General features: G+C 41.8%; 1 protein-coding gene across 1 annotated transcript; it reads left to right on the top strand.

Annotated features, from left to right (window-relative positions):
* Positions 1-4,561: 4,561 nt before the first annotated feature.
* On the top strand, positions 4,562-5,425 carry LOC143531563 (uncharacterized). The gene has a single exon (XM_077026833.1). The coding sequence runs from the start codon at positions 4,562-4,564 to the stop codon at positions 5,423-5,425; it is 864 nt and encodes a 287-aa protein (XP_076882948.1).
* Positions 5,426-15,601: the final 10,176 nt, after the last annotated feature.

Below are 15,601 nucleotides of genomic sequence, written 5' to 3'. Positions count from 1 at the left end.
AAATCTGACTTTTTGGTCAGATTAAAGTAAGGAGTTGACTTTCCACATTGAGGTACGGCCGTGCAAGCCCGTGCAAGTGCCCGTGCCAGACGTCCAGACAGTTTATATACACCTCCATTATCTTCATTTTGATTGTGGAGCCTTAGGAGAATTCTCTATAATTGCTGGAAAATTGTTGTTTGTGTTCTAGAGAGAATTCAAGGCTTCCATCTTTATGTGATCATCCTTTCAAGTGTGCAATCATCATTCATCCTAGTTTGCATTTCTTTTGTTCTTGAACATGAATTGTAAGATTATTTTGATTTTGATTGTTGTATCAAGCCTTATGGGCTAAATACTCTTGTTACTTAGATTATGTTGAAGCTTTTGCTTATGTGATAATTATCTATGCATGATTTTGGCAAGTTTGGTGTTCTTCAAGTTTATGACATGTTCTTGAATAGAGTTTAATGGTTGAATGATTGTTATAATTCCTAGCCTTGTTAGTTTGATAGATGCTTAGCCATAAATGTTGGAAAACTATGTGCTGAGTATTTGTTTATGAACTTAGTTTGTGCATGCATACTTGGTTTATATTACTAAGTTAGGAATGACTAGTGGAAACTAACTTGGTTATGAATTTTAACAAGCATGATACCTGTCACTTGATACTGGAAAATTGTATGGTGATAACATAATTCTTTGAGTTGGTTGATGTTTGCTAGAGATTAAGGCCATAATCCTTAGTTCATATTTTGCTAATTAAAAGATTCATGTGTTTAACTAGTGTTCTTGAACTTGTCTATTTTACATGATTTTATGTGGTTAGGGTGTTGTTTTCATGCTAGCTTTCCTTTAATTGTGAGATTAGGTAGTTTTGACAAACTTACTAATCTATGGTTATTAATTTGATGAACACCCATCATGATGTTTTGTTGTTAGTATTAGGTTGCCTTGATTGGAATTTGATATTGATACTTGATACGTGATGTTTGCCATTATCATTGTCATTTTGTCACTAAGTTTAAGCGGATGCATAGTCTAAGTAGCTTTGTTTGGATTGATTGTTAGTTATATTTTGTTTGCTTTGTTATTGTTATATGTTAGTTTAATAATTTGAAAACCCATTTAGATTTCTTGTTCGGTTTAATTAATTACAAAGATTTAGTATCAACAGTTAGCCGTGTCCATGGATTGACACTCGGTTCTTACCGATACTTTGCTACAAACGATAGGTACACTTGACTTTCGTGTGTGGTTTGGTTGTTGGTGAAAACCATTTTAAAACCCCGATTTGTGTGAATAATTGATTCAAAAATTTATATATATATTCACACACGTTTTGGCGCCGTTATCGGAGACCCGGTGTTTTACTTTTGGAAACGATACGAGTAATTGATTTACCATGTTGATATATTTTGCTCTATGTTATTTTGGTCTATTTCATTTTTATTCATCTTTTTTCTATTTGTATTTTTATTTTTATTTTAGTTAGATTTTTAGGTAGTGTTCTGTGTCTTGTTTGTTTCCATTCCGCGTTTCTTCCGGGTGATGCATGTCCACCACACCCGGTCCTGAGCTTGTTTCCCCCCTTTCTGAACCCGAGCGACATCCTAGAGAAGGGCTGAGGAGGAGAGCACGCGAAATTGCCGGGATCATTGAAAACGAAGTTGTGGAGGACGACGCGAATGCCGAGGTAGAAGCCAAAGAAATGGCGGATCCAAACAATCAAGGTCGCATGGATGACTTCACCACACCATCCCTCGATGGTAATGGCAACAGCGTTAGGCAACCCGAGATTGCCGCGAGTTTCGAGATCAAGTCGAGTATTATTCATACGGTCGAAAATTCCATTTCTTTCCATGGCCTCTCGAACAAGGACCCACATGCTCATGTTGCGCACTTCCTTTGATTATGTGATACATTCAGGATTCAGGGGTGTACGGACAATGCCGTGAGACTCCAACTTTTTCTGTTCTCACTTCGTGGGGCTGCCTTGGAGTGGTTAGAGGCACTCCCTTCCGGTTCCATCACCAATTGGAACCAACTGGTTGTGCTGTTTCTTCTTCAGTATTTCCCACCCGATAAAACTGCAAAATACCGTGCAAACATTACTGGTTTTCGTGTTGATGATGACGAGTCACTTCATGCCACATGGGAGAGGTTCAAAGGCTTGTTGAGAAAATGCCCTAATCACGGTTTGAGTCGTGGACTTCAGTGTCGTACGTTCTAAAAGTCCAGGATGGGTCTTCAGATTGACGTGTAAGAACATCCACGACTTGATCTACCCTACGACGCTACGAGCGGAAATCATAACGATGTGAAAAACTCGAAAACGTCTCTTTAATCATCTCTCTTATTCATTGATAGCAGCGGTACTACAAGATATATGACAGTGTAAGCCTAAAGTACAAACTGGATCACTCCACCAACTGGTCAGGAGCATCAAATAATACAAGTGACCCAATAGCCTATTTATAGGCACACATGAAGACTTATGCGGCACATATGTTATGCGCCGCATAAGATGCTTCTTGTGATTTGATATTAACGTAAAATTTCACTAATATCTCATGCTATCAAGACCTAACCAACACAAGACCTAAGTACTAGACATTACATGCTCTTACAGACTCCCCCTTGGATAGTACTTGTCTTGTGGCATCTAAGCACATATACACTTTAAGCTTTCAACAAACTCCCCCTTTTGTAATGCTTAGATTTAGGTCAACCCAACAACTCAATCATCAAGATATAAGACCCCTTGACATTATGCTTTCCCGAGCTTCTTTAATGATTTGAATTTGTAGGCTAATTCATCAAATGATTTAACTTTTAAGTCAATTTACCCTCGGCTTGAAAAACAAGTCTTGTATCTCTCATGAGTCCCCAATATTTCTTTAATCCACTGCTATCTCATTCCATTTCCCAAATCAACTCATGATGAATCCTCAAATACTTCTTGATGAATCCTCAAATACATCGTCTAGAATGATCAAAAATGTGCATAAAAGATACGTTTTTGAGCTTTTCTAGGTAGATCACGAGCCACTAGGCTTTGATACCAATTAAAAGTCCAGGATGGGTCTTCAGAGTGACGTATAAGAACATCCACGACCAGATCTACCCTACGACGCTACGAGCGGAAATCATAACGAAGTGAAAAACTCGAAAACGTCTCTTTAATCATCTCTCTTACTCATTGATAGCAGCGGTACTACAAGATATATGACAGTGTAAGCCTAAAGTACAAACTGGATCACTCCACCAACTGGTCAGGAGCATCAAGTAATATAATTGACCCAATAGCCTATTTATAGGCACACATGAAGACTTATGCGGCGCATATGTTATGCGGCGCATAACTTATGCGCCGCATAAGATGCTTCTTGTGATTTGACATTAACGTACAATTTCACTAATATCTCATGCTATCAAGACCTAACCAACACAAGACCTAAGTACTAGACATTACATGCTCTTACACGTTCTTTGATGCTTTATCCAGAGCATAGAAGCAGGCCGTTGATCAGGTTGCGGGAGGAGATTTCGGTCGGTGTACCCCAAATGAGGTGTTGGACATCTTAGAGAGAGCTGCTAAGAAGAGTTTCGCATGTAATCCGCCTCGTAGTATTCCTTCCACTAAGGGTGTTCACCATGTCTATTCGAACACCATTGTTTCCACCCAGTTAGAAGCCTTGCCCAAAATATTTGACCAAATGCAATCCGATCTTGCCAAATTTAGCTCTCGTTGTGGGGTGTGTGACGGGAAACACCAGACCAATCAGTGCTAGCAGGCCATGGTGGTGGAGGATGTTGACTTTGTAGGTCGCCAAAACAATGCCTACAGCAACTCCTATAACCCGAGATGGAGAAATCATCCCAATTTCAGCTGGAAAGATGGTGGTGGGAGTCAAAATCAGAACCAAAAGCCACCAGGGTTTGACCGAAATCCAAATTACCAAAGTTAACCCTAGAACCAATCTTACCAGCAAAAGCCTCAGTTTCAGGGTTCCAGCAGTGGTGGTCAGTCTAGTGGGGGGTCTAGTGTTGAAAATCTTTTGACTCAGCTTTTGGCTAAGACCGAGACCTCAAACAAACTGGCTGAACAGAGGAACCTGAAGATTAATGAGACTCTCTAGAGACACACAGGGTAGCCTTCCGAGTAACACTGAGATTAATCCGAATGCCGAGGCTAAGGCTATCACCCTGATGAGTGGTAGATCCACCATTCCTATTGATGCATCGGTTTCCATACCAAAACTGATTGCCGATGAGATCGAGACTGAGACTCCTGGTGAGGTGCACCAGAGGTTAACCCTAGAAAGTACCGCACAAACCAGTGAACCAGTCAAAACTTATGTTCCTCCCATTCCATACCCAGGCCATTTGAAGAAGCAGAAGATGGAAGAGCAGTAAGGGAAATTCTGATAGCTTTTTTAAGCAGTTTCACATCAAGCTTTTTAAGTATGCTAAGTTTCTGAAAGAGGTCCTCTTAAATAAGAAGAAATTAGAGGAGCTTTCTTGTGTGACTTTTAATGAGGAGTGTTCAACGGTCCTTCAGAATAAATTGCCCAAAAAAATGACCGATCCGAGCGGTTTTACCATTCCATGTATGATCGGTAGTTTGTCGGTTAGTAACGCTTTAGCCGACCTAGGTGCTAGAATAAACTTGATGCCTTATTCTGTTTTTGCAAAGCTAGACCTAGGTGAGCCTAAGTCTACTGGCATGAGCATCCAGCTTGTCGACCGCTCGGTGAAATACCCGAGAGGTATAGTTGAGAATATGCTTGTGAAAATCGACAAATTTGTGTTTCCTGTTGGCTTTGTGATCTTGGACATGGATGTGTATAAAAACGTACCACTCATCTTGGGTCGTCCCTTTCTAGCCACTGCTAGAGCTCTCATTGATGTCTACACCGGCAGACCCACTCTTCGAGTTGGAGATGATGAGGCGACCTTTGATATTGGGAGATCCATGCGCCATCCACATGATCATTATGACGTGCTCTACATTAACACCATCGATTCATATGTTTGTGAGCACATACAGGACACATGTGAGGAGTACTCTTTAGATACTCAGTGGTGTGTTAGAGAGGTTTCTGACTTGGTCAGAGAGCCTCTGTTTGAGGAGTTGGTCTGTGGTGTGCACCACGAGCCTCCTGAGTGTTTAGAGAGGATTGAGGATGTTGATCGCGATGTCGAGCCTAAGGCAAAACCTTTTGTTGTGAACCCACCATCTATCGAGCTTAAGGAACTCTCATCCCATTTAGAGTATGCCTTTTTGGAGGATGGGTCCCCCCCCCCCTTCCTATTATCATTTCTACGAGTTTGTCGAGTGAGTAGAAGGTTAAATTGCTACGGTTCTGAAGAGGAACAAGCACGCGATCGCCTGGAAGATCATGGATATAAAAGGGATCAGTCCATCCTTTTGTACCAATAAAATCTTGATGGAGGAGGAGTATAAACCAGTGGGGCAGCACCAACAGCGTCTCAACCCTAACATGCCAGACGTTGTGAAGAAAGAGGTCATCAAGCTACTAGATGTTGGATTGATTTATCCGATCTCTGATTCCCCATGGGTGAGCCCGGTGCAGGTTGTCTCGAAAAAGGGCAGTTTGACAGTTTTTGTGAATGAGAAAAACGAGTTGATTCCTACGCATACCGTTACGGGATGGAGAGTTTGCATTGACTATCGCAAGCTCAACGATGCCACGAGGAAAGATCATTTCCCACTCTGCTTTATCAACCAGATGTTGGAGCGACTATCGGGAAAGATGTTCTATTGCTTTCTTGACGGTTTCTCGGGATACTTTCAGATCCCCATCTCTCCTGAGGATCAGGAGAAGATGACATTCACATGTCCCTATGGCACATTCTCCTACCAGCGGATGCCCTTTGAACTGTGCAATGCCCCAGCCACGTTTCAAAGGTGTATGGTGGCGATTTTTCATTATATGATCCAGGACTCCATGGAGGTTTTCATGTACGATTTTTCTGTTTTCGGGAGTTCCTTTGATCATTGTTTGAGAAATTTGGAGAGAATGTTGGCCCGATGTGAGGAGGCCAACCTTGTTCTTAACTAGGAGAAATGCCACTTCATGGTGAAGGAGGGCATTTTGTTAGGGCATAAGATTTCACAAGCGGGGCTTGAGGTTGATCGAGCCAAAATTGATACCATTTGCCAAACTCGATGAAGTTTATTAGGAGTTTTCTCGGTCACGCGGGATTTTATCGCCGATTCATAAAGGACTATTCCCAAATCGCTCGCCCGATGACGAAACTCCTCGAGAAAGATGCCCCATTTGTTTTCTCTTCCGAATGTCTTCGGGCGTTCGAGTTGTTGAAGGAGAAATTGGTGAATGCCCCTATCATGGTTGCCCCCGACTGGTCCTTACCTTTTGAGTTGATGTGTGATGCGAGTGACTTTGTAGTCGGGGCGGTCTTAGGTCAAAGGCGGGATAAGCATTTTCATTCGATTTATTATGAGAGCAGGACACTGAATGATGCGCAGGAGCACTACACGACCACTGAAAAACAGACGCTTGCTGCTGTCTTCGCATACGAAAAATTTCGGTCTTATCTAGTCCTTTCTAAGACCATTGTGTTCACAGATCATGCAGCCCTTCGCTATCTTTTCATTAAACAAGATGCGAAGCCAAGACTCATTCGATGGATTTTGTTGCTGCAGGAGTTTGACATTGACATCCATGATAATAAGGGTGCTGAGAATGCCGCGACCAATCATCTTTCCCGTCTTAAGTACTCAGCTTCATCGGAACAAGTGGGGGTCCACATAAATGAGAACTTCCCCACGAGTTCCTCATTCATATCGAGATGCGGGATGAGGATCATCCTTGGTTCGCTGACATTGCGAATTTTGTTGCTAGTAGGATCGTGCTTAAGAGTCTTACTCACCAGAAAAAGAAGAAATAATTTTCTGATGTTAAGCATTATTTTTGGGAGGATCCTTACTTGTTTCGTGTTGGTGCCAATCAGCTCGTGCGTAGGTGTGTGTATGGTGATGAGGCTCGAAAGATCTTGAAACACTGCCACGAGGGCCCGACCGGAGGACACCATGGAGCCACATCCACGGCGAAGAAGGTCTTTGATGCCGGTTTCTTCTGGCCAACCATCTTCCGTGAGGCTCATGATATGGTGCAATCTTGTGATGCTTGCCAGAGGGAGAGCAACATCTCATTACGAGACGAGATGCTCCAGCGACCGATTCAGGTCTGCGAGGTTTTCGATGAGTGGGGCATCGACTTCATGGGACCCTTCCCGACTTCTTTCAGCCATTTTTACATCCTAGTAGCCATTTATTATGTTTCGAAATGGGAAGAGGCGCAAGCCTTGCCCACAAATGATGCTAGATCAGTGGTGAAGTTTTTGAAGAAGTTGTTCTCCCGCTTTGGTGACCCCAAAGCACTTATTAGTAACCGAGGGACGCATTTCTGTAATGCCCAGTTGGAAAAGGCATTGTCCAAGTATGGTGTCCATCATCGCTTATCTACACCATATCACTCGCAGACGAGCGGGCAAGTTGAGGTCACGAATCGGGGCATCAAGAGGATATTGGAGAAAACGGTTAGCCAGAACCGTAAGGATTAGTCTGAGAAATTGGATGACGCACTGTAGGCTTTCCGTACCGCCTATAAAACACTGATTGGGACGACACCCTTTAAATTGGTGTACGGGAAAGCGTGTCATCTCCCTGTTGAACTCGAGCAAAAGGCATATTGGGCATTGAAAAGTGCGAATCTTGATCTTGCATGCACGGGTAAACATAGGTTTGGTCAGTTGCATGAGCTTGAGGAGTTAAGAGGCCAAGCTTATGAGAATTCGATAATTTACAAGGAGAGGACCAAAAAGCTTCATGACGCCCGGTTGAAGGACCACAAACAATTCCAAGTGGGCGATCGTGTTTTGCTTTATAATTTACGCCTTCGTTTATTCCCCGGGAAATTGAAATCCCGATGGTCCGGCCCCTTTAGTGTGAGACAGGGGTTTGACTACAGTACCGTTGAGATTGGCCATGAGGATGGACGCATCTTCAAGGTGAACGGTCACAGTTTGAAACACTATTTGGGTGAGCCGGTTGAGACAGTGCTGGAGGTTGTTGACCTCCACCCCATGACCTAAGTATGGGGAGTGTGAGTCTAGCTATCAACTCCGTCAAACTTTAGCATGTTTAGGAACTTTGTAGATTTTTTGTGTGTTTGATTTATTCTTAGTTGTTTTTGAAGTTACGCTTGCCTTTGTTCCTTTCCGGTTTCATTCTTTGAGCGAGAGATTTTGGGTTAGGGCTCATAATGGTCAAAATCGGGAACCCTTTTGGTGTTTGGAGTTGAGTGGGGGACTGCCAAGTCGGCAGAATGGAAATTGGTGGCTCAAACGACACTGCACAGTCGCCGGCACGGTCCTGCACGGCTGTGCAAAACACCCCGGAAACCGTGTAGCGGTTTTTAAACAGATTATATGCCTACCTAACCCTCATTATCATCCATTTCACTCCTACCAACCTTCGGTTTCACCCCCTTTCCCCCGGAATCTCTTGTTCTCAACCGGATTTTTACATCAAAGGTATGTTCATTCTTCCTTTCCATCTTCATTCTCTTTGTTTTTGTAAAACCTAGGGTTTATTCTTGAGAGATTTGGGGCTTTTCCAATCTTATCACTTTTGGGTCGGATTTGTCCTAATTTCTTTTTGTAGTGGTTAGTTTTAGGGTTGTATTTGACTATTTTGGGCTTGATTGTATTGGATTTGGTCGATTGGTTGTTTTCCAGCGACAAACTACCGCCGATACTGTTTCTGCAGAACTGACACGGGCCCGCACGTCCGTGCACGATCGTTTTTCTGGCCAGATACTCTCCGATAACCAGATTGTTTTCTGAAGCCCCCTGCATGGTCCTGTCGGTCCGCACTGCCTTGCACTGTTTCTAGCATGACCATGCCAAATAGTCGATCGACGCGCTTTTCGTTCCCTTTTGTTTACTTGTGCTGATTCTTCCCTTGTTTGTCAGATGTCAGGACGAAGGCATCCATTTTGCCAGTTTGCGGGAAGTAGTGGCAAGAGCCACGACGCCCACCGCCGGTTTTCTGAATTATGGGCAAGGAGGGATAAATTCGTTATGGGATGTGCTCCATGTTATGAGACGTTCGAGCACATTAATCAGCGTGAGTGTTTTGATTCCTTGCTCACTGAGCCATGGAGGTGCCTCATCTCCATTCAGCAGCCGGTCTTTCTTAAGCTTACTTTGGAGTTCCTATCCTCCTATTTCATGTACCTCCTGATCGTGGACCCTCATTACTAATGGAGGGGTCCGATTCAGACTTGAGGGTACGTGGTACACTTGGTCGCTTGCCACCCTGGCTAGCACCTTGGGTTTATACACCGACGAGGAGATAGAGACTAACCTGTTCGATGGGTTGCGAGACTTTCCGAGTGATAAAGTGAAGGACGCCTTTTAGATTCAGGTTACTGGAGAGCCGCACGATGGCCATTCCTCGATGGCCACATTACTCCTAGACCACCTACACTACCTCTTGCATCACGTTGTCTTTTATTGCATTGGGGCCCGCGGTGTTCGCGTGGGGAACGTCGCGTCCCGAGATCTATTCCACTTATACTGCATTATCAATGGGCACGACTATAATCTAGGATTCAGTTTGGCTAAGTGATTCAATCAGGCTGGTGGCTCGACTTCTGGCAGCTCCATCTGTGCGGGTGATGTGCTTGAAGTAGTTTAATATTTATTAACTAAATTAACTAAAAATAAACACTAAGTAATACTCTAGACTCTCTAAAACTCGACTAAACTACTAACCGGCAAGTGAACCGATCGACTCTAGTAAAGCTAAGTAAGTTCGGATATCAAACCCACGAGACTCTCTAAATTACGTTTATTAGCTAATTAGACTCGACTACAAAACATGACTTATTAATTATATTTGTTTGTGGGTTTTTATTTAAAATACTAATTTAATACTATAATTAAAAATTAATTAAGAAAACAAGTAATTTAAACGAAAGAAAAGTTTGTTGTGAAAATAAGATGATGATGAGAAAACTACCTAGGCCAGAATCCCCTAAATTTCAGTAATGAATTGACTCGGGAAAATATTTAGTTACGGACTGGGATCGTAAAATAGAAACTTAAAAGAAAACTCAAACAGGACCTCTGACCCTTCTCAAGAGAAAACCTATGGATTTCTAACAAGTTTTAACGCACACCAGTATTAAAAATCAAGTTCGCTTACGGTCACCCAATTGTTTATAATTTAGTTCCTTTGTACGAAATCCTACCTTACAGCGCGGAAATCAAAGGCAATTTACTATACTTAATTGATATGATAAACAATAATAAATAATCAACCCTAGACGGACTCCTTATGAAGAACTAAATCTAGCAAGATTAAATAGTAAATATTTATCAATAACCTAGCACTTTACAGATTTTAGGTTAGCAGCACACTTAGGTTTATTTAATTAATAACTATTATTCCTGTGATCTTAGTGCACATCAATCATAAAATAATCAAAAACACAAAGTAATTGACCTAATAGCAACCTATCATAATGACAAACAATAATCAAGGCAACTATGGAGTAATAATAATTAATCAAACAATCCTAAATATCCATACGCATCAATTTAACATAAGTAACCTTTTACTAAATTATAAAAACCATAACGATAAATAAATCCCAAATCAAAACAAAACGTCAAAGTAGGTTCATCATAAGCCTAGGCAGTCTATAATGTTTAGCCTAACATCTTGAAATCAAACAAAACAATAATAAATGAAATCATGGCAAAAATAAATAAGAACAGAAGAATAAAGGCGAAAACTCGGAGTCTTCGTCCTTGATAATTAAGCACTTCGCCAGCTGATTCCTCGACTCTGAAGCTGCTAGAAACTGACCTCGAACGCCTCGAAACTCACCAAATTCGTCTCGAACTTCAGGGTATCATTAAGGGTGAGTTTAGGGGTCTTTATATATGCAACAGGGGTCAAAAAAGAGGTTAAGTCGGCCAATAAACGAAGATTCTGGAAGCTCGGCACCGTCACCACCACCGCCGGGCCGCGCGGCGGGCCTAGCCCTCCCCGTCGCGCGGCGCTCCGGCCAAAAGGGAGGGGTCCAGCCTGGTCCGATCTGGTTCACTTCTGTTTCAGTCCGATTCGTTTCCTGACGCGTCGGTTCTCCGGTTCGGCTTGTTTTTTGATCGTTTTTCGCCCTCTTTTCACCGGATATAAAACCCGAGACCTACATTTAATCACCTAAGTTAGTAGTATACAAATCTTACTTAAAACCAAACAAAACTAATAAAATAATAAATAAAATGTACACGGGGAAATAAGTATATTAAACGTTATATCAAATATCCAGACACTTAACCTTTTTTCGTCCCTGAAAAAGTCTCATTGCAATGGGATCAGAATCGGAGAAACACAGTCTAACAAACATATAGGTTATTTTAAATTTTGAACAACGCAAAAACTGTGATAACCGATATTGTTGTCCACTTAAACCCATGCCTTTGTCTTTACCGGGACAAGGAAGATCCGACTATTATTATTATTATTATTATTATTATTATTATTATTATTATATAATCTAGTGGAACCCACAGTCAAGACCCGTTTTATTTTGGATTTCACTGGATCAAACCACCCCAACTTGACTTTAAACCTCATAATAGCAGATTAAGACATTGTTGCCCATTTTTTCATGAACAGCTAAGACGATCAAGGATATTGTTTATCCACCTAAATTTAAACATCAGAGTATCCCAAGCAGCCATTAGATACGATTAAGGTTCAATTATTCAACTAACTAGCAAGTGTTCCCCACTACATGACATACCGCCGTTATCAAGTAACACCCCGAAGCCCATCTCCATAGGTGAGTATGCACGAATTCATCTGAAGGCTTACATATGACGTGTCCCGTGTGGTCCGTTTCTTAATGGTAATGAGACGCGAGCATGGGGACCCCATATCACTAACAGCGTGTATGATCAAGTCAGTAGTGAATTTGTAGTTTTAAAGCACTTTGGGATCATGTTTATTGACTTATAATTTGGCAAATAACTGCGGGTTTGCTCTTTTTGGCTTTCTTGAAATATCCATAAATCCATTTAGGAAATATGAATACCAAATGAATAACTGCATACAGACCCATGGTGTCCGAGCCCCGGAGTATCCCATCAATACAGGATTTAAGGCCATAAAACCATACGCTTATGAAGTGTTAACCACTAAAACTAGAAGTGTAAGATTTAAGTTTATATCACCGGCTACACGGTATACTTTAACGTTTAAACCTACCCAAGCATCGTATGAAAGCGTATTCAGATTTCTATAAAATTTTAAATTTTCAACAATCAATACTAAAATTGTGGCTTAAGTATGGCAGATCTTTCATCTCGTATTTTATACAGACTTAACATGTTTCCCACTAAAAATCATTTTTTTTCGTTTAAAAACCAACTATCAAACTGCCCTTTCATTCTTAAGGCTGAGCCTACCGACACATCCTAAGTTAAGTGTGTGTTCTTTAATTATATCTTATTATTAGTAGTTTGAAAAACCAATTCCCGATAAGTATCCTCATCTCCCATTTTAAACGCAAAAAGAACAAAATCAAGGACATTTTTCAAAACTTTTTCAATTTTTTTTTTTAATCATAAATTTTAACTACAACTCAAATGTCCTATCCCCACACTTAAATTTAGCATTATCCTCAATGCCAAGATAAGGACTAAAAATAAAGAAAAATTCGAAATACAAAAACTAAAAACCTAAAAAAATAAAAACAATAAATAAAAATACGCAAGATAGATAATGGAAAAGACTTAGCTGGTAATATGCGCATGACGATATGATGCCAAAGTCTTCTTCCATGTATGCCCTCCAACTCCAAACGTGCTCAATCAACCAGCATCTTCTTTCTCTCGTACACGAACGGAAATAGCAACAATACAAATAATATCTAAAACATATCTTATCAACCTCGATAGATATTAATCATTCAAAGTATGAACCAGACCAACCAACCAAACAATATATAAATATGAATAACAGCAACAAATATATAAATAAAAAGTATACGGCTCCTGCTACTCCATCCCCACACTTGAATTTTGCAATAAACTTCATAGGGGTCATTTTTCTAGCTCAAAACCTGCAAAACTTAAAAACAAAAACAAAGACGAACTAACAAAATCTACGTTAGTGACTCGACAAGACTCAAAAATGGAATAATTATACAAACTATACACTTGAGTATTCACTCAAGACACTCTCCTATGTGATCTAATCAGCGGCCCAAGTGGACATTCCTCCACCACGGTCAAACTCCATGGTCCACCAAGAAACTACATCTTGATATGACCATTCATCTTCAATCTTGTTCTTCTTATCACCAACTCCTCCAAACTCCACAAACTTCCGCTTTCCACCGCTTCTTTCTCTATCAAACTCCAGCGACTCTCGAGAACTCGCGACCTCTCTCTCCTCCTCCAAACAAACTCTGACGGAACGGGGGTGCTCAGGATGTGGATCCATGCTCGGAATAAAAGACTCAATTGCATAGATGGGATGACATGGATCAATGAGACCGTCTTGACCACTCGGGTGTCTCATGGATTTAGCAACATAAGTGACACTATCGTCGCCGGCTCTAAGAGTGATCTTACCATCAAAAACATCTACAAGTGCCTTAGCAGTACGCAAAAATGGACGACCTAAAATAATAGGAACTCTCTCATCGGCCTCCATATCTAAAACCACAAAATCTACGAGGAAAACTAAATTATCGACTTTGACAATCAAGTTTTCTATGATTCCCCTAGGGTACTTCACTGAACGGTCGGCTAAAGACAAGGTCATAAGGGTGGGTGTGAGCTCTCCTAAGCCTAGCTTCTCAGACAACGAATATGGCATTAAGTTTATGCTAGCTCCTAGGTCTGCTAAAGCCTGACACGAGGTATCCCTACCAAACAAACATGGAACAGTAAAAACACCAGGATCGGGTAACTTTTCGGGAACCTTATTGAGAACTACTGCCGAACACTCTCCATTCAGTGGAACGGTTGAAAGCTCCTCCAGACTTTCCTTTCACTTAAGAATATCTTTCAAGAACTTGGCATATTTCAGCATATGCTGGAGAGCCTCAATAAACGGAAGGTTAATCCTAAGCTGCCTAAACATATCTAGGAAGTTCCCGTACTCTCTACGGAATTTCTAATTCTTAGCACGGGCTGGATACAGCATACGAGAATGATCTATAAGCGATGAAGGCCTAACATCTCTAGGTATCTTTTCCTCACTTCCTCTAACTATGGACTCACTGGTAGGTGCGGTACTTGCTGGGCCTAGCCTAGGTTGCACCCTCCCAGGAGTCTCCATTACTATCTCCTCATCCACTAACTCATCATTCTCCTCTACCTCAATCTCTCTCTCTGGTCCTACAATCCTACCACTACGAGTAGCAATGGTATTTATTTGAGCGAACGGATTCTGCTGAGTAGAGGCTGAAAACTGACCTGGGGGTCTTTCATTCAATTGTCGAGCAAGATCACCAACGCTTCACTGCATGTCGAGCATAGCTGATTTTTGATTCTTCAAAAGCAGATCATGATCGGCGAGGGTCTTTTGAGTGGCTTGATCTCTAGTAACCATATGATGCATTATCTCACCTAACTTCTTGCCCAGATCTGGCCCATTATTCGAACTCTGACCATTTGAAACTTCACTGTTATACTGCCCCTGATTTCGGATATAGGGAGCTTGGAAACCAGGTGGTCCACCGGCCGGACGCCAACTCGAGTTACTCTGACCTTGATTCTGATTCGTGTAGTTGTTCCAGTTCTTATTGTTGTTGTTGTAAGCATTAGGGAACCTGTTCTGACCAGCCACAAAGTCAACATCTTGATTATTCATCAACGGACACTCCAACGTACCATGACCACCTCTACACATCTCACACTTATCCACCCTAGCCTTTAACTCTTTTATCTCTCGGGTGAGATTCTCCAAAGCAGCAGCCATACCAGTATCCAGATTAACCTGGTGCACACCTCAAGCAGATGAGGGTGTACTGGTGACGGGATTGGAATTCCTGCCTCGTGGCTTCTTCGCGTACTCAGACTGCGTGAAACTTTCAAACAGCTCGTTACACTCGGTCACGTTCTTCTTGTCCATTAAATTACCCCCAGCAGCTGTGTCAAACCGCTTGATCCTCATAAGTAAGCCCATTGTAAAACTTCTCAACAAGGGCCTAAGGTATGAGACCATGTTGCGAACAACGGGACAGCAGATTCTGAAAATGCTCCCAAGCTTGGTAATACGGTTCATCCGGCTCCATGTGGAAGGAGTGGATCTAATCATGGAGGCAGGAGGCCTTAGCAGATGGAAAGTACTTCTTGAGGAATGCATTGCGAAGTGCCTCCCATGTGGTGAATGTTCCAGCAGGTTGCGACTCGAGCCAAGTGGCGGCACGATCTGAGAGTGTAAACGGGAACAAGTGAAGGAAGATCGCATCCACATTAGCACCTTGCAAATTGAACGTTTTGAAAACACGGGTCAGATGGTTGATGTGTGCCGGTGCAT

This window comes from Bidens hawaiensis, unplaced genomic scaffold, assembly GCF_021521415.1.
Source record: "Bidens hawaiensis isolate Kalapana, Puna unplaced genomic scaffold, B.hawaiensis_p1.1 tig00000697_1, whole genome shotgun sequence".
In the NCBI taxonomy this organism is placed as follows: domain Eukaryota; kingdom Viridiplantae; phylum Streptophyta; class Magnoliopsida; order Asterales; family Asteraceae; genus Bidens; species Bidens hawaiensis.
The sequence above is the reverse complement of the archived record's forward strand: the minus strand, read 5'-3'. Positions and strand labels throughout refer to the sequence as shown.

Bases quoted from the DNA above. Each gene is read 5' to 3' on its own strand.
- LOC143531563 (XM_077026833.1), top strand. From the start codon at position 4,562: ATGACCGATCCGAGCGGTTTTACCATTCCATGTATGATCGGTAGTTTG.